The 19,785-nt window shown below is 45.1% G+C and overlaps 1 protein-coding gene across 2 annotated transcripts in view; it reads right to left on the bottom strand.

Moving 5' to 3' along the window:
- ANTXR1 (ANTXR cell adhesion molecule 1) overlaps positions 1–19,785 on the bottom strand; it is a 218,807-nt gene that overhangs the window by 50,709 nt on the left and 148,313 nt on the right. For both annotated transcript variants that reach the window (XM_005599916.4, XM_070236270.1), the window contains exons 15-17: positions 11,654–11,749; positions 10,980–11,147; positions 653–733 (exon numbers count right to left, since the gene is read on the bottom strand). In XM_005599916.4, coding sequence (XP_005599973.2) covers positions 653–733; positions 10,980–11,147; positions 11,654–11,749 — 345 coding nt within the window. The remainder of the gene's footprint in view (positions 1–652; positions 734–10,979; positions 11,148–11,653; positions 11,750–19,785) is intronic.

The raw sequence follows: 19,785 nt of genomic DNA on the forward strand, positions 1-19,785 counted from the left end.
CAGCAGAACCGAGGTTGTTTCCAGCGTTGTTACTATCTGAACAGAACAAGTATTTCAGCTTCTCTTGTTCTCCGTTTCCTCATTTACAAAATGAAGACATGGCCTAGATGGTTTCTAAGGTTTCTGCCGGCTCCTCTCTTTCTAAATCCTCTTAGATGGAGACACTCCAAGCTTGGTCCTGAGAGTATCGGGCAAATCCTCACGAGGGTAGAAGATCTCATGGCCCTGGACCAGTTGGGCCCAAGAACTGCTGGAAGATGGTGGGAGTTTTCTGTGGCCTCTATTCCCTCACCCCATCTTGTGGCTCTGGCATCCTGTTTGTCACCACTGACCGGTGTGGCTGAGGAGCAGCAGGCCCCTCTCCTGGGACTGCCCAAAGTCACAAACAGCCGCTCTTTATTCATTCACTGTACCTACAAATTAAGTTCAAGTCCTGGGGAGGTTAAATCCAACCTATTTTGTCAAAATCCTTTTCAGAAAAGCAAGTCAAAACTCAAGGTCTTGTAAAAACCAGAATTTTAAAAATTAGTATCTGATTTGTCAAAACATGAGATAATAGCTGGATTTGTATATCTGGAGTTATTCTAGCTTTACAAAGTCAGATAGAGAGAGAAAAAGAATGTGTGTGTGTGACACCATTAATGAATCCTACCGTGTCTCCTGGCTGTGGACGCATCACAGACACGCGATCATATCCTTTCCTTAGTAGGACCCACAAGGCATCAAGTTTTCCCTGAAACAAAAAAAATGCACCAAGATTACGTATGAAACCAGACCAGTGGCCAGCACCGATGTGTAGAAGTTTCCATGCTTCTTTAGTCATGTGAAAAATACACAACAGCAAAGTGGTTGGGACAGGATAAGTGACTCTCCAGTCCCTAAGTTCCAAATGTGGGTTTCAGGAATGTGGGAGGGAAGAGACACGTAACAGAGGACCCTGATGTTCACGCAGGACACAGCTGAGACTCTAGTTAGCCCCCACATTGGCAAACATGGAGAAGTTCATTCAGGCTATTGGCTTTTGCCCTGATCACACTTCTGGGCATATTCTCACACCACAAGTCAGTAGTCTCAACTTTCACTCTAGTTTTTTCTTCCTGCTTGGTGCCCAGAGTCCACAAATGAAAACAATGATGACAAATTCAGGAAAATTACTAAACAGAAGTGTCGACAGGACAAGACCAATTAAAGGCCCTTGAGATGCAGAACTCTGGATGTCCCCTAAGCTTACTTGGCAGCTACGACTTGCTCGGGAACCCCAGACTCCAGGGACAAATGACCAAAAGCCACAGACGACCAAAAATCACAACTCCTTTGAAGTTGTAGGTAATCGGTTGAATTTGAGAAGAGAGAGTCTTTTCCCAGTAGGTGATAAAGGGAGTCTAATGCCTGTGGTCATTCTAATTCCCAAGACGTGCTGACTGGAGGCTGGTTCCTGCCACTGCAAATACTAAAAGAGAAAAAACATTTGTTTAGCTTTGCTCTTAGTAGTAACCTTGGTTGGTGACTTGACGAACAGGCTGGAGCCTCCTTTGCTTTGCCTCATTTTCCTTCCTAGCTCTAGCAGTAGGCAGAAAAATTGCCCCTGCTCCCTCTACCTTCAAAGATGTCACCCTATTCTCTGGAACCTTTGAATATGTTACCCTCCACGGCAAAAAGGAGAATACAGATGGATTAATTTAAGGATCTTGAGATGGGGAGATTATCCTGGATTATCTGGGTGGGTCCAGTCTAACCACACGGTTCTTTAACAGAGGGAGGCAGGAGATCAGAGTCAGAGAAGATGTGCCAACAGAAGCAGAATCAGAGCGATTCGATGTGAGAAGGACTCAACCCACTGTCGCTGGCTTTGGAGAAGGGAGGGGCCAAGGAGTGAGCGCAGCCTCTAGAATCTGGAAAAGACAAGATGGATTCTCTCCTGGAGCCTCAAAAGGAGCGCAGCCCTGGCCTCACCTTGATTTTAACCCAATAAACCCAGTTTGGGCTTCTGAACTTCAGAATTGCAAGATGATAAATATGTGTTGTTTCAAGCCAGTACGTTTTTGGTAATTTGTTAAGCAGCAACGGCAAAGTAATCCAGCTCTTATCACTCCCTGACATATTCTATGTTTATTTGCTTAAGGTCTGTCTCTGCCAACTGGAATGCCAGCTCTATAAAAGCAGAGGTTTTGCTGGTTTTGTTAACTGCTGTATGCCCAGCCCTCAGGATAGCATCTGGCACTCAATAACTATTTGTTGGATGAATGAATGTGCTGCCAAGTGCTGGGCTAGGTGCTTTTCCACGTGTCTTTTCATTTCATTCTCCCAGCTGTCCCAAAGGGTTATGGAAAGGAAATGAAAGGTCAGAGAGAGCAACTAACGGGCCCACAGGCACACAGCTTGTCAGCTGGAGACGTGCAATTGAAACCCATGTCTGTTTAACCCCAAAGCTCACACACTTTCTATGATACCAATTGCAGCTTCTTCCTCCTGCAGATCTTCTGGCTGGAGCACTTTCATTTAGATACTTTAGAATAGGGTTTCTAAGCTGTGGGCTGCAACTCTTCAAGCCCTCATCAAATAGTTTTGTGTATTAGGCCCAGAACTTTTAGGAAATAAAATAGAAAAGAAAATACGAGAGTTCATTGCACATGGTGAGGATAAACATTATTTGGTGAGAAATTTGTTTCAGTTGAATGTGTATGGGTGTGTGTATGAGTGTGCATGTGTGTGCATGCATGCTCTGATCTAGAAGAGGTCTTTGAAGGGTAGTGCTGGAAAGGCTGGTAAGTCTAGAGCTCAAGTTCCTTGGCATGAAGCTTTTATAGTGGCGTGTCAATTTAAGAATATTATCTCGAAGACTTCAAGTTCTGAAATTATTTTCTGGTGGGTTATGTTTAGATATAAAAAATACGCTCTTGTACCTTTATCAACTGTTGTTCGAATTCTTGTGGCTTAAATTTTGTCTTGCTAAGAGTAGTGTTTCTCATCTCTTTTGGCAAAGTCTCTAAAAATATTTTGAAATGACTTTAGAACGCTGGATGGAACGGCTGCTGTGTTCAGCGTGGTTTTCTGCATTAAACTGTTTCAATCATCAGTTAAATGTTTTCCTGTAAGTTTCTTTGGGATAAGCATTTATATTTCAGGATATAGCCAGGTGGATTTCCTGGACGAATGCCTCTTTTTTCTTTTTCTTTCCCTTTTTTGGGGGACTCTCAGTATTTGGCTTTGTGAATCAGCCCACCCACGGCGTTCTGTGCGCTAGTCACTCAACTCCTTGACAAACGAGGAGCGAGGAGATGCGGCTGAAAGAAAATTTGGCTGTTGAAGAAGCATGCTAATTAACTCAGCAGAAATTTAAAGCTACATGCAAACCAAAAGAGCAGAAACCACCAGATGCATAATGCCAGGAGAATGGGTAGTTAATTATGTTTCCTTGTGGCAACAGATCATCGTGTAATATTTAAGCCTAAAATGACTGAATTCAGACTGCCTGAGTTTGTATTCTGGGTCTATCTCTCACTAGCTCTGTTGCCTTGGACAAGTTGTTTCACCTCCCTAAGCCTCACTGTTCTCATCTTTAGAATGGCGGTAATAATACTGTCTACTCTATTAACTTGTTCTAGGGCTTACAATTAGGTATTGAAGTCAGGGACTTGTCTCATAGAAAGTATTCATTAAATGTTATCTACGACCATGGTAAAGTCATTAAAATGATAACTCAAGAGGCTCTGTAGAAAGATGGGAAGGAATGCCACGAAGAGTGTAAGAATCCAGCAGTTTGGACTTTACAAGCATGTATCCACCCCTCCTCTACTCTGTGCTCTGCAGACGCCCTTCCCCACTGTTCCTCAAGCCACACTCTCATTCCTCCTCAGCATGCCACGATCTGGCTTCTCTGGCAGTGTTTGGTGGCCCCAACACTCCACTGAAGTGAAGGTGATCCATGGCATCCCAAGGGCCAAACGCCTTGGCCACCTATGGGCCTCATTTTATTTGATTCTTCTCAGAGATCCGATGTGCTGGGCCCCTCCGGTCTGCACTCTCCCGTGGCCTCAGCGCCATCAGCCTCTGCCTGCTCCTCCCATCTCTCTGATTCATCCTTTTCAGCCTCTTTTGCTCCTCCTCCACCCACACTTGACTCGGTGGTGTTCCTCCCGGCTCTCTTCTGTTCTCACCCCTCAGTCTGAGTGCTCACCCTGAGAATTCACATCTAGTCTCACAGGCTGAATGTCCACCTATCTGCTGAGGGCTCACAAACTCTATCTTCAGCTTCGTCCTCTCTTGAGCTCCGGATCTGGGTGTCCAATTACCTACCAAATCTTAGTTGTAATGTAGATGTATCACAGGTATTGAAAACCAAACATCACAACTGAGCTATCTTTCCCCAAATCTGCTCCTCTTTTTGCATACCCTGCCTTGGTTGATGGCACCACCAACAACCAGACAGGCAAGCTGACACCAAAGAATCATTCTCACCTCCTCTCCCTCGGCCACCTCCTCATATCCAATTTGACCACAGCTGGTGGATGTTCTCTCTGTAACAGCTCTCCTGTTGCTTCGTCCTGCCCACACCTGTCCCACCATCTCCATGGCGACTGCCTTGGCCCAGGCTCTCATGATCTTTCACTCATTCTGTGAACAACTTCCAATTGTTCTTTCACCTCCAGACTCCCTGTTCTCTGTCCTAGTTGATTAATAATAGATTTCATTGCTAGTCCAAATGGATACATTGCAGTTAATAAAAAAGCCTCAAGAAACATCTTACTAGCAGTGTGAATTTGGGCAAGTTGCCTAACCTCTCTGTGCCTTGGTTTTTCCATTTATAAAATGGGAATAGTAGTAGATTCTACTTTCGAGGGTTGTCGTGAGAAATAAAGGAGTGGGTGTATGGAAAGGCCTTGCAACTGTGCCTGACTTGTCACCCAGGTGAGTTTCTGTCGTCGGGCTCTTCTGGACACGGTGAGACTAGTTAGTTCCAGTTGCACCCTCAGTCTTCTGAGTTCAGACTGTTCCACAAATGAAGCCAAAGTCACCACTCTGTGGCACAGAAAACAGTCTACACAGCCTATAAGGCTTTCTACTCCTACATAAGGTAGCTTTTTTTTTTTTTTTTGAGGAAGATTAGCCCTGAGCTAACATCTGCCGCCAATCCTTCTCTTTTTGCTGAGGAAGACTGGCCCTGAGCTAACATCCGTGCCCATCTTCCTTTACTTTATATGTGGGACGCCTGCCACAGCATGGCTTGCCAAGCAGCACCATGTCCACACGTGGGATCCAAACTGGTGAACCCCGGGCCGCCGAAGCGGAACGTGTGCACTTAACTGCTGCGCCACCGGGCGCCAGCCCCTAAGGTAGCTTTTTACGTAAGAGTTGAAGTAAGCTTTAGAATAAGAGTGTTCGCAACCAAGAAGAGGAGAAAAAAGTAACTCTACCGTCAAAGAGAAGTGCATGACAAAGGCTCTTGGAGCCTTGATTCTCTGCAAGTAGGCAGAAGTCTGTCATTTCAAGACAGTAGCTGATGGACTTAGTAATTACATCCCTTTGGGGCCAGAAGAGCCTCAGGGGCCTCTTCCAGTCAGCCCACGGGCTTTACCCAAGTCTGGGGAGGAGCCTTTGAGTTGACTCCATTGTTTATTTCAGATGTGAGTGTCCATCACGCACAGGCCTCTCTGTGGGACACATTTTAAGACACTGGGTCCTCACTCCTCAGGAGAAATGCCCAACTGCTTCTGTGAAGTGAAAAGATTTCCCCACCATCCTGGGGACCCTCTGCCAGCGTGTATGCGCCGACATTTAAAAATAGCTTTCCTTCTTATGAAGTTGACTGTAAAATGAGAAATTTACCAATTCCAGGCTCCCAAACTGTACCTCAGTCTCAGACAATACGGTCCACCCACCAAGGCAGACAAACTGGAAGTCCTGTGTAAACGTGGCTTTTGTTTCCTCCTAAACATAAGATTGTGCTAGGAAGGGTCATGCGGCCATCGTTCGTTCAAAGAACCCTAGTGCGTGGGGTTTGTGGCTGGGTTTCCTTTTCTTTCCTTTTTTTCTTTTTTCGGCCAGGCAGCAGCTGTGCCTTCTCTTCTGGTTTGTCTGCCTCCACTGGTTGGAAGTTAGTCAGAAGTTGAGAATTTTGAGGGTAGTTCAACTTATAGGGCCATTATAGACTAACACTTGAATTTTTACAACTTAAGAATATATGGTAAATATTATGACCCGTGCTTCCGCTCAGATAAATTAAGGCATAAAGTTGGAAACTTTCTCTACACACACACATACGCATGCACACACTCACACTGGGTCATTTTTGTTTTGCTCTTTTTTTCTTTTGGTCTTTGTTTAAAACAAGTTTGGAGCCATTGTAAAAAGTAGCCAGAGAGGGACAAAAAAAATCTGTTCCACATCAACAGCCCATCTGACAACACTTAAGGCTTTGGTGTGTCTTCCTGGGTTTCATGCAGCACAAAAATGTCACGACTGAATGCCACTTGATTACAAGGTCAAGGTGCTTAAGGCCAGGATGACAGGTTGGCCTCACGGAGAATGAACATAAGACCACCGCCCTCCCAGGCCCTGCCAGTAGGGCGGGCTAACCCTGCTCCTTCATGGTCTGGCTCTCTTGCAGAGAACAGCTGGTCGGCCTGGCCAGCAGGGTCTGGCTTTTGTCCTTCTGCTGTCATTTCTGTCATTTCCAGTCACATGGAAGAGCTACTGGAAAAGGAGAAAAATCATTACTGTGAAGGCTGCAAGCCTTCCAGCAAACCTGAAAACAGTCCTGGTTTTAATCTATCTGGTGGCCATACATCTGGGCATGACTTAACTTGTCTGAAATGGTCAGTCCCAATTTAATGAGAAGCATGGGGTGCTATAAATCCGGGGGGTGAAAACCGAGCAAAGGAAAATTCAGCCAAATATCGGAAAATTTCCTGGTCATGAGCCTGGAATGAGGAAAGGGTGAAGTGTGGTCAGTGTGGTGTCTTAAATTAGACTGGGCGGCAGTGGAGAGAAGCCCACCGTGGACTCCTTCTCTTAATGACTTCCCACTGAGTTTGCTTAGCAAATGTGCTCACCTGCTTCTCTGCTTCTCAAATCTATTCCATGGAATGCATGACAAAAGGGAGTTGAATGCAATACGTATAAAGATGTCTATGACTCTGACCACTTTCACTGGGGAGCTAGGAGTCTTCCCAGTACCTCCCGAAAGTTTTGCACTAGGTGGAGGTGTTCTCCCTGTGTAGAGTGAGGGCAGAGAGTGGACTGGTTATTCTCCAGCAGCTGCCTGCTCTCTGTTTCTCTGCCTTCCTTGCTCTGTGCCTTAGAAGCCTGACCTCTACAGATGTCATCATTTGGCTTCCTTTTGATTTGGCCAATAGGTGGCACCAGAAGGAAATGAGAGGGCAAGACGATGGCAAGGTCGCGGTGTTGTTCCCTCTGCTGCCTCCCTCCCCCCTGCCCCCAACAGTGGCTTCATTCTTATAGGACAAGAGTCTGCAAACATTTTCTGTAAAGGGCCAGAGAGTCAATATTTTAGGTTTTGTAGGTCAAGAGGCAAACTCAAGGGTATTATGAAGGTACTTATATAACCATTAAAAAAAATAAACACCATTCTTGGCTTGTGGGCCACACAAAAACAGGTGGCAGGGTAGATGTAGATTGCTGACTCCCTCTCTATGGCCACAGTGCTCATTGGGTAGCCTCTTCTCCAGGGTTGCAGCTCTCACTGGCTCCAATGATACGCTCTCCCCGCCTTGCCTTTCAGGCCAAGGGTCTATCAGCTCCCACTGTTGGTAGTTTCTGGGTGCCTCACCATCCCCGTGGGTTCCCTTAACTCTGCCCATACCTTTTGAGTGTGCCTTCTGTATCCTGCTGGGATCTTGGAAAATCTGATGAGAGGGTTCAGAAAAGGGAAGCAGAGTTTATAGTGCCACATGAGGCTAAATGTTTTGTCCAAGGTCTAGTGAATGTCCGTAGGCAATGTGGCTAAAATGGTGCTCATTGTGGAGCATGCATCATGTTACACAGCATGAACCCTGAAGTTCTGGTAGCAAGTCTGCCCTTCTTCTGGACAAACAGAACACATCACGACTTTTGAATTCCTCTCTAAGCTTCTGTTCTCAAACCTCCTTGTTCCTGCCCTTCCCTTACCTACCTGGCCCAGATTCAGATAAGATAACCTCTTTTTCTCTCCTCTCCTCAAAGAGATGGCAAGAGGAATGTCACCTTCCTTGGATTGAAAGTACCAAAGTGGTCTGTGTGGTCATAGGAGATAGTCTAACCAGCATGATGCTCTGGGAGTGGTTTCATTATTACATCCCATGCCTCAGCTCTTTAACAAAGATGGTGGGTGGAATCCTTACTCTATGCCAGGTACAGTGCTATTTAGTGGTGGTTCAAAGATGGGTTAAGCATAATTGGTGCCTCCAGGGGGTCAAATCTGGTGGAGAGGACTCATATACATGAGCAATCACACCAATGAGCTATTGGACATGTCCTACCTAGCAGAGTAAGCTGAGTGTTGGCGTGAGCTGTTCCACGAGCAAGAGCGGCTTTCACACTTTCTCATGTCCTAACAAGGGAGTCCTGCTGAGGCACTCAGCAAGTCCATCAGCATCACAGGTCTTTTTCCATCTGGTTTTGGCGATTCCTTGACATTCAGATTCTCAACCACTTAACATTAATCCAGCAGTTGTGTTTGTGGCAAAAAGGTACTCCATGTGAAACCTAATGTGAGTCTCCTTGCTGACACTCCTGACAAGTCACTGAAGTATGATCATGGCCTCTCTGCCATGTACCAAAGGGAAACTGCCCTCAGGGAAGGGAACCTCCTATGCAAAGCTGGCTGGAATCTTGGATGACAACTTCTTAATTGGACTTGTTAAAACCCAGATTGCTGAGCCCCACCCCCAAAGTTGCTGATTCAGTAGATCTGGGTTGGGGACTGAGAATGTGCACTTCTAACGAGTTCCCGGGGGACCCTGATGATGCTGATCCAGGGGCCACACTTTGAGAACTAGCGATTGAACACATTGGCTATGGAGGGAGCTCAAGAGCAGGGGTTGTGGAGGGAGCAGAAACTGGGGCAACAGAGGGGTACTGCCTAGGGAGTCTGGATGAGAGATTTGAAAAGGGAGGCATTGGGGAAACTAGGAGTTTTGCTTGATGAGAAAAAGTTGTCAAGTTGTGAGGGCCAGTGAGTCTTCGAAAGCCTTTTGTGAGCCTCTGAGTCATTAGGTTTGAGACATTAGGTCTGGGGATCTGTATTTTTCAAGCTTTCCCAGGTGATCCTGATACTCAGCCAGATTTGAGAACCTCTGTGTATTCAGTGTCCGGCAGTGACCAGCACATGGTAGACGCACAGCAAATACTCATTGAATTGATACTAATTCCAAGTGGGTGCTGGGCATGTTTTTAGATTTCTAAATCTAGTTGTCCATATCCTTGTTTATTTCATAAAACTTGGTCCTAAACCACCAGTTAATAGAGGAATGACATGCTCTCAAGCAGAAATCGGATTCTTCAAACAGAATTAATGTTCTCTCAACATCCAAGATTACAGAAATGAAAACCCGGCTCTAACCAAATATGTTGTATGAGTCACAAGGTACAGATTCCTGAAAACAACATAATAGAAAATCCCCTTTCTTCTTCATCTTTGAGATTCTGTTTGGCTCCTTCCTGTCTGCGCATGCATGCACGCCACTGCATGTTCCACATTAGGAATTAATTAGAAGCAAACAGCTGTTAGTCAAGCAAGCTACATTTCGCCCACATCTTTCCAGAGTTCAATCCATTGCCCCAGGGGGCTTATCTTAAAAAAGAATCTCACTGCTTTAAACACAGCAAACCAAAATGAAAATGCATTGCAATTAGCGTGAGCATGGGCTAGCTCGGCTGACAAGAGTTTACTACCAATATAGTTTCACTCCACTGTATAAAGTGGTTATTTCTTTTGATTTCAGAGGAGAAGGGCTGCTCTAAAATTAGCAAATAACTCAGTGAATGATGAATATTATTTTTGTTGTCATTGGAAGAGGGGTAAGGCTGTGCGTGTGGGTGAGTGTGTGTATGCGGTGGTGATGAGAGCTGGCTCTTATAGTAAGTCTTTCACTTGAGGCCTTGGAGTTCGTCCAGCTCTGTTTGCAGCACAGAACTAGAGGCTGTAGACCTGAGTTGGAGCCTTGGCTTCCAGACCTGGGTAGAGCAAGAACTTTGCTTATCTCCATTTTCTCCTGTATGAGCTGAGGGAGTGGGGATCGATTATGTCAGTCTTTGCAGCTATGATTTTCTAGTGCTCTCTGACAACTGGCAGAGTGCAGACACTTACGGATAAGGATGAAGAGCAAAGGTGTTGAATGAATCACATGAATTCAAAGACATTTGCACACAAGAGGAAGTGAAAAGAGCCCTTCCCATAGGAAGCATGAACTGCCTCCTATGGCTTAAATTTCTCAATAAGCCAAAGGGGTTTTAAGCTCTGGAGCTGTGGGAGGAAGGGAGATAGTGGAGAAAAAGGGTTTTGCTCACAGCCAGGAAGAGTGAGTCTTAGATCCATGGCTAACGTAATCCACCAGCGGGCCCTGATACACTGGTGGGAGGCTGGAACAAAGCGGATATGACAAAAGGAAGAAAGATCAGGCATCAAGGGGAATCCTGTCATTTTTGTTAGATAGTGAAATTGTCTGCCAATGAAGTTATGAGATGTTACGGAAATTTACAATGATCCTCTAGGGTTACTACCCAAGACACTTGACTCATAGTCCACTCTCATTCCACTTCTTTGTCATGAAAAAGAAAAAAATACCTAGTTCTCAACCTTGATAATGTGGAAATTGAGAAAGTAAGTAACTGTACCTTCAAGTCCATAGTTTTAGAAATTTGTTCCTTTGCGATAATATGGAATTTGGATGGATATTTTATCACGTCAAGAGAGTCTGATTCTTACTATGTAAGTGCCTTATCAGGAGTGAGGATGGATTTTTGAGTAGAAAGAGACACACCTTGATCGGAGAGTACCACTTCCGGGGAGAAGAGGGCCGACGCATGTTGTTGTTGAGATTTCGAGGTTCAGGGAATTCATACTCCTGTTCTGGCATCTTGACTCTTGCATTCTTTGCCTTTTCCAACTTAGCACCTTCTTCTGTGGAGCCCTTTTCTCCCCAACGAACCTAAAATAAACAAAATACAAAAAAATGAAATGACAAAATGAAATATGATGCCCCTGGAGAATGTGGATCACAGATGCATGTGTGATGGGCAATGCAAGTGCTACTTGATCCTCAATTCCTTTGGGCTTTGAGAGCTACACAAGAGGGAGGTGTGGAAACAGAGAAAGAGGGAAGCTGAAGAGACAGCAAGCCATGTGGATGGATATTAGGGGAGGAATTGTCCAGGTTGTGGAGACAGCCTTGTAGGCCCAGGCAAGAACTTTGGATTTTACTCCAGTGAGAGGAGAAAGCACTGGGGGGTTTGGGCAGATGAACAAACTGCTCTGACTCAAAATAGGCAAGATATGGGAGTGCACAGTTAAAAGGCTGTACTTGCTATCTCTCCATCTGATGCCTCACAATTCACATCCCCGCTAGACCTCAAGTATGAGTTTTAACCGCTTTGCTTGGGTTTTCCATCACTGAGTAGTCAGCACAGATATAAATACATTAAGTTGTACTCTTACCTCCATCCTTTTAATGCCTCCAACGCCTCGCCCACCATAATAAGAGGCATCTACTGTAGGCCACTTTTTCTTAGGCAGACCATCATCATCTTCTTCCTGCAGAGAGATTGTGATACATAAAGGAAGGAAAGCACCATTGCTGTATGGTGTGCCCACTATGGCAAGGTGGACAGGAACAGACTGCCTGGGTTAAATCCCAGGGCTCCACTTACTGGGGCCTTGGGCAAGTCACTTAACCTATGTAAGCTTAGTTTCCTTCTTCATGAAGTGGGAGTGAAAGCAGTAATAACTGGTCAGTTTGTGGCTGTGATACTAAGACCTGTTGTCTTCTGCATCTCTGCTCCTATAGGGTATCTCCTCTAATCCCACCCACACACTGGTGACTTGTGAATTTTTATCTTCATCCCTGACTCCTCTGAACTCTGACTGTTGACACTGATGTCTCCTCTTGGGGGACTAATAAACATCTCAACAATACCACATCAAAGAGAAGTCCTGACTTCCCCAACTCAAACCTGCTCCTCCCATAGTCTTTCTTACTGCCTGGGAGTCACTGTTGAATTTGTTCTCTCCCCTACTGCCCCTCCCCCACCCCATCCCAATTTGCCAGCAAGTTCTGTTGACTCTACTTCTAAAAGATTCCAAATTTGTGACTTCTCCACCTGCACCCCTACCCCCATCACCATACCACCATCTTGCTCCCAAGCCCCCATTAGCTTTCCTCTGGATCCTGCAGCGGCCTCCTAACTGGCCTCTCTGCTGCCCTCTTACTTGCCTGCAACCCATTCTCCACAAAGCGGCAGAATATCCCAACCCCAACTCTGTCCTGTGGGCTTGAGCCCTCCCTCCCCTCTCCAGCCTTTTCCTGCTCATGCTCCCTTCCTCCCTGCACTCCCACTTGCTTGCCCTCTCTCTGTCTCTCAGATATTCTGAGCACATTCCTGACTCAAGGCCTGTGCACAAGCTGTCCCCTTGTCCAGGAATGCCTTTTCCCCAGTCTTCTCATGGTTGGATCGTCCTTATCACTCCTTGGAGGGGCCTTCCCTGGACATCCTTCTGGAGTAGCCTCAGTCTCTTCATCCCATCAATCTGTTTTATTTTTAGTTATGGCTCTTATCATGGCTTGATATTTATTTATTGTCTTTCTCTCCACGCTGGAATGGAAGTTCCAAGGAAGCTTCTCTTTATTTGTCATGTTTACCATTGTATTCTCAGCTTTTAGATTGGCACCTACACATGGTAGGTGCTCAAGAATTATCTGTTCACTTTACAATGAAATGAAATGAGATGATTCAAATAAAGCAGTTGACTCAGTGTCTGCGACTTAGTTCACTGGCAGGAAGTTAGCACTTAGTATATTTTTTAAGATGAAGGGAGAAAACGAGGAACTCGTAACTTTATGGGTGGAAAAGGGAAGGATGATTAGCAAAACTGCTCCTCATCTTGGCACTGAATTATTCCTGCTGTGGGGAGAAAATATCACCCTCTATAGTCATGATGGGCTACAGGGTGGTGGCGTGATTTCCCTCCTGGGTAGAGAAAGGAAGCTGAAAAAGGGGTCTGCAAAGCAGAGGAACGAGCCCCAGAGGACAAAATTGCTCAGAACAAGCCTGCTTCCCACAGCCTTGTGTTGGGGTCATCTGGGGAGTCAAGAACTTGGAGTGGAGTCCTGTGGGGGCCACCACTGAGTGCAAAGGGGCATCCATGCAGGAGGCAAGCAACAAAGCAAGAGCAAGTGGTTGGCAGAAGGGAAGTCAGAGCCGGAGGTCACAAAGCAGAAACAGTAACACAGTAACACAGTAAGACTCCCTGGTTGACCTGCTGTGCTTGGGATGGGCAGGCTTCTTTTTAAAAAATTTAATGTATCTGAAAGGACAGTGATCACAGCAGGCCAGAGGACTTGCAACATTCTGGCAGCTGACACTTGGGTCAGTCTCTCTTTCTCTTTTTAGAACAGATCTGTCCTTCACCACGGTACCGTGAGCCCCGAAGGCAAAGTGGCTTCTGTTGACCCTTGTATTCTAAGTCTTGCACAGAGCCTGATGCACAGTAGGTGGTGAATGAACACGTAGTGAATTTGTGATAACCACAGTTGGATTTCTGTAGCCTTTCCCATGTATGTGCCAGTCACTCTTCCAAGTGCTTGTCTTAACCCTGCAATCCCACAGCCAGCCAGTGAGGTAGGTGGTGCTATTCTGCCCATTTTAGAGAGAAGGAACAGAGAGGTTAAGAGACTTAGGTCACCCAGACTGTACGTGGCAGAGCTGGATTTGAGCCCAGACAGCCTCGTTCTCATTTGATTGCTTCTCAGTGTTGGCAAAGTTTTGGGTTTTGTCCCTTTGCATTTTGCTTTTCCAGTCATTTGATGGTATCAAGTAAATACTAGTTTTCTACTTCTCACCCCTTGTAGCTGCTAATTTTGAAGATTTACGACTACAAAATGTGGCAAAATAATAAATAAAGAAAAAAGAACCCAAATAAGAAAATACTACAGTTCACAGTATTTTACCTTATGATATAATTTCAGAGGACTTATGATGTCAAACCAGGAAGCTGAGGCATCTTACATAGACGTTAAACGTTACCACCAGAGTTTGGCTGTGTCATATATGAAATCTGGCTTCAAAGAGCCTGAGTCTAGCGTAGTTTTCAAAGGACATCACTGAAATTATTTCATCCAAAACTGAATCTAACAGCACCAAGAACATAAGAAACGCCAAGAATAAAGGTGCTTTATTCAACAGGGGACTGAAATGGTCTCATGAGTCTCCTAATTTTTTAAATGACAGGAGCACAAACAATAGAGAGCATCTAACAGCTTTTTCATTGCAAAGAAGAGGAGAGTCACATCTAGAGAGATGAAGAGACCAGCACCGCTGACGTTCTGTTCTGGTTTGCTGATGCCTTGTCCTGGTATTTCCCCCCATACTTGCACACGGAGCTGCCCTCCCTCTCACCTCTTCCCTCCTGCCCAGGACTCGGCCGGGCCTCTGTTTCTGGGCTGTGCCTGGGTAAGGAGGCCCGGCCAGACTACTGCGCATGTGCAGGGGCCAGCGTCCCACAACAGGAAATGCCGGGACTTAAATCTGCTCCACATGCTCCTGATCCGCCAAGCCTGCCATTTAATCCCCTGACCTAAGCTTGCCTGCCAAACTCAAACAACAACAGCAAAAAGCGACACAAAGGCCCAGGGTTTCACCAAGGGGAGAGTCAGAATTTCCTTGCAGTTACCATGGCTCTGTTTACACATTCTAGAGACGGGGAGAGTTTTGCAATCTGCAGAAGAGAAGGGAATCTTTGATGTGTCTTTTCATTTGGCCAAAAATTGATGGAGTAAAATCTCAGTCCCCAGCAAGTCCACTAAGAAAACTGACAGCACCTTAGGTGAATCTGTACATCTAATTAAATATAAGGGCTCTTGGGAAGTTCCCCTCACACTGCCCTTCAAGGATGTAGCAGGGAGAGTAAAATCCACCAGTGTAGAAATCCGCTATGATTATTGGAGGATGGGGTAGATAGACTGAACTGCTTTGTGTGAGCAAAGCAGTAGGAATTGGGGCTTGTAGGCAGTCAGCAGAAGATGCGCAGAAAAGAGTGGAAGATGGCTACCAGCCAACTGCCAGGGCCCACCTGAGCAGATGGTAGAGATAACCTCCCAGTAGCAGAAATGGTAAAGAAGAGGCTGTTTAATATTCTGTCGGAAGTTATTTGCTGGCTGCACTGTGTTGTAACCACTCCCATACTTTTAAACTTTCAGTAAAAGTCCCTACTCAGACAGCCTTGTGCTCGTGGTGCCTTTGGGGGAGTGTAGGAGTTAGGTTTGCTAGATGATGTCTAGTAAATGAAGAAGAGGAGATATCGCAGAAGCAGCAAGAAGTAGGAGTCAGTGGTGCCTGGAGAAACCGCAGAGATTAGGGAGGGATGCTGGTTTCCTTCAAGGGAAGTTGTTTAAATCTTAAAGGATGTGATGGCCAGATGTCCAGTTGGCTTATGTTTGGGTAACACAAATGGCAGCACATTACTCAGATGGTAGAGGCCCATTCTGACCGGCTTGTCCTGAGGCAGATCTGGGCGTGCCCCTGGCAGCAGTCCTGTTCTAGGGGGAGATGGCTGTAGAATAGGCAGTCTGATGCACACATTTGTTTAGCCCATAATTGGATCAGTCCTGTGCTGTCTTCAGACACCGAACTCTTCCATCTTTCCAATCATGCCAGACTTTTGGACAGCTCCACACTTCAACATTCGCGGTTCCATTTGCTTGAAACACCCTTTCCCCACTTCTTCTACCTGCCTTTTAAGGTATCAGTGGATTGTAACCTATTCTGTGAAGAATTCCCTGATTTCCTGGAGAATTCAATGCTGCCTTCTTGTGTTCCCCACAGCTCCTTGTATTGACCTTCACTCACTCAACAAATATTTAACTATTAGTTAGTTATTAAGCAAACCAGTGAGTGGAAGGGGTGAGACCCCTGATCCTAGGGCTGCCTCACTCCTCTGTGTACACTGTGCACTGGACAACTCCACAGACTTCGTGTGAATAGCACCCCTTAGAGTTGTGTGTATGGTGGCCCTCTCAGACTCAATCCCCAACTTCTTTAACATTCCTGCTTCTCTGATTTCCATTTGCCAGAAGAACCAGATGTCCAGTTTGACCAAAATACAACCTCCACTTCACTGTGGGAACCAGTGAGAACTATCTACGGACAGGAGCACATAGCAGAAACAGAATCAAGCCCAAGGAGACAGTTTTAAATTAGCCTTTGAATTCATTTTAGATTTCATTGAGCTGTAACACATCTTAAACCCTTAGGATAAGTTTTATATAGCTCCAAATGAGGGTCATTTATTTTTCCATTCCTTCATTCACTCACTCAGGCAACTGTAGTTGAGCCCCCACTGCTTGCCAGCACAGTGTTATATTTTAAGCAAAATAAAGGGAATGCAGCTGTCAACAAGATCATTTACATTTCCAGAGGAGTAAGTTTTGTGAGGGTGATGACATGACATAAAGGCCGAAGGCCACAGAAACTCCCAGGCCCAGGAGGCTCTGGAGAGCAGGAAAGTAAAACTGGCTGTACTTGCTCATTTGAAGTGTTTGGGGATACGCCAGAAGGGTCACCCTCATGTCAATCTTGGAGATGAATTCCTAGGAATGAATTGGCAAGTCAGAGGATTCCAGCAACATTTATGTTTGTAAATACAAAAAATTCCAATTGACTTAAGATTTCCTCATTCTGAGTTGCATTGAACATGTCATGGCACCATCACATCTGTGCACAGACACACAATGATTAAGGACAATACAACGATTGTCCTGTATTCTCAATAAAGAATAGTGTGTTTATTTTTTCAGAAGCAACATTCCTTTTTTTAACTATTGAAATATAAAATACTGAATTCTAGGCCTGTCCTAGGACTTCTGTTTGGAGCGTATGTGTGTGTGAGAGCGTGTATGTGTGAGTGTGTATGAGAGTGTGGTTTGATGTCCGTTGGAGAGAAGCGTGGTCCTTCACCCCTGCAGAGTACCAGGCTACCCTGGCTGTCCGTGTGGGCAGAGCTGTGAGGGCTACCAGGCCTGCGGCTATTAGGGAGTTCGACTTGTCTGGTCCTAGACAAGTTGTATGATTTTTCCCATCTAAAAAATTCTTGCCACAGAGAAATTGTTAGGATCAGTGAGGGTGATAATAAACCTGGAAATGAATTCATCATTCAAAACCGGGTGCTTATTGTTAATTGTATGCCCACCCAGGATCAAGGCCTTTAATATGCTTCCCTCCCTCTCAACTTAGAAAATCCCTGGAAGGTGATTACATTTAGAATGAAGCCATCAGATAATGTACTCGATTATTGGATTCCCCCATAAACTGCCAATTATTTGGAATAACTAGAGACTGAATGAGGAATCCTCACTCTGCTACCAATCAGAGAAGACTCCTAACCCAGGAAATGCCCCTCTTAGTTGCTAAAATTGCGCTTCCTTGCTTTCGTTGAAATCTAAAAATTTCAAGTAATTTTTCTTTTTCCTCTCTTTAGACAGAGGTATCACTGTGGGTTGTATGGAATCTCAAAAAGTTATGCCTTTTTATATTATGCCTTTTGATATTCCCTACTAAAGAGGGTCACTGAGAGCTCATGATAAGGTTGTGTTCATTCTCTAAGTTTTGTTATTTAAATAGTAGATGTACCTCCCTTAGGATATGATGCTTATAGAACTGATGAAAGTTTGGGTAATTAATACTTAACTTGCTTGTATATATGGCAGGCAGTGTTTGACTTCATATAGCTATTAATTGAGAGTTAGACACTGTGTTAAGCTCTTTGGGGATAAATCAAAGATCAACTAGCTGTAGATCCTGACCTTCAAGTAGCTAATGGTCTTAAACTTTGGTGCAGAAAGAAGAGTCAATCAAAAACCCTGGGAATGCAGAGAAGGGAGACACGAGAAATTCGGTCTGACGGTAGGAATTATAGTGCATTTTGTGGAGATAGTAGCACATGAGCTGTGCTTGAAGGAGGGGGCAGGATTTGAACACAGGGAGCTGGAGTGGAGAAGGTTGTCTAGATTCAGACTGTGGTTTTCAGGGCATTGTGTAAAATACTTTGTATGGACTAAGTTACGTTATCTCTTTCCGTGGGATTTCTTTATTTTTTCCTGCCAAAAACATCAGGAAGGAGATTAGGGCTTCTTAACTTACAGGGCCAAGGAACTTTCCGAGCCAAGGCACATGCTAAGGTACTCAGCACAGCCTAGAGCCTGTCCCCACCAGCCCAGAAGCTCCTTTCCACCTAACACAACCTTTGGATCTCAAGTACCCAAGGTTGTCATTCTGTTTCAGAAGTCAGAGCTGTCTTCTTCAGGTGAAAGTACAACTTCTAGAAGAATATTAGATGAAACTGGAAAAACTCAACTACTTCTCTTTGGTTTTTAGCTATCTTTTCTTGCTGATTTTCTGGTTTGGGCTTTTGTTTCCCTCCAAAATTGTGTTGTTGGGTGTAGTACTTCATTCTACAAATACTTACTGAGCTTGTTCTGTGTGAGGAGCCCCATGTTCGTTGTTGGGCTCTGGGGTGAACCACACCCCACAGTCTTGTACCTAAGTCCCCTTGGCCATGGTGGCTGCCACGTCACCTTCCAAAGGCAAATGCAGAGCCAGCACCAGAAGAAAGGGCAACAACTCCTCTAATTGAACATAATGAGGGGAGGGAACATTCTTCACCTCAGGGCAAACAGCAACCTCATCAAGAGAGCTTCTTGCCCTGTTTTTCTTCAGGAGTATGAGACAGCTGCACGCAAGAGAAACACAGCCAAACTGAAACTGTGGAACTAGCCACGCTGCTTTCTCTCGAAGGATTGAGAAAAGGATTTTGTGGATGTAAAGAGGTTTTTTTTCCCCTCCCTTCTCTTTGCACAGCAATGTAATTTCCTCCCTTGATTTCTGGGCAGAAAGTTAGCATTCCAACAAGATGTGCTTTAATTGATTGCAGCTATTAAATCCCTTGGCTTACAGGCATATGGTTCAGGATATAAGAGCCACATGAATTTTAAATTTAATCATTGTTCTTTCTGTATGGAGGAAACCTGACAAAGGCATTGGGAAGAGGAATGGTGAGGGGGTGGTGCTTGGTTTGCACACAACAGACCTTAGGGATTGAGAAAAATGAACTTGAAACCTCATCAATATGTCTTTTGGTCCCACTAAGTTTTCAGACCTGCACCCTGCCTTCTAAATTGGTGAGCCTTGCATCCAGGGAGGCCAGCCATCTTGGGAGTGATCAGAGGATCAGGAAAGCCACTGGCCAGGCACTCCTGCCCAGGGATGCTCCTCATCACTGTTGGCCCTGAACGCCTCCACTATATTCTACCCCAGACCACACTTGCACCAGAAGTGCTTACTGGCCATTTTGTGGTGGAGTCTAAGATATTTTTTCTTCTTTTAAATTTTGAGGATTTGAGAGCAAGGCCACCATATTAGCATATCCCCCTCCAGTATATTTTCATTACTGCCTGGCAAATCTTTGGGTAATATTATTTTAAATTAAAGAAAAATGGAATATTCAGCATCAGGCTATTCCTAGAATCATTTATTATTTGGAGAATGTGGCTAATTTGCCCTGATCTACACACATAAAGC

This window comes from Equus caballus, chromosome 15 (genome assembly GCF_041296265.1).
Source record: "Equus caballus isolate H_3958 breed thoroughbred chromosome 15, TB-T2T, whole genome shotgun sequence".
Classification (NCBI taxonomy): domain Eukaryota; kingdom Metazoa; phylum Chordata; class Mammalia; order Perissodactyla; family Equidae; genus Equus; species Equus caballus.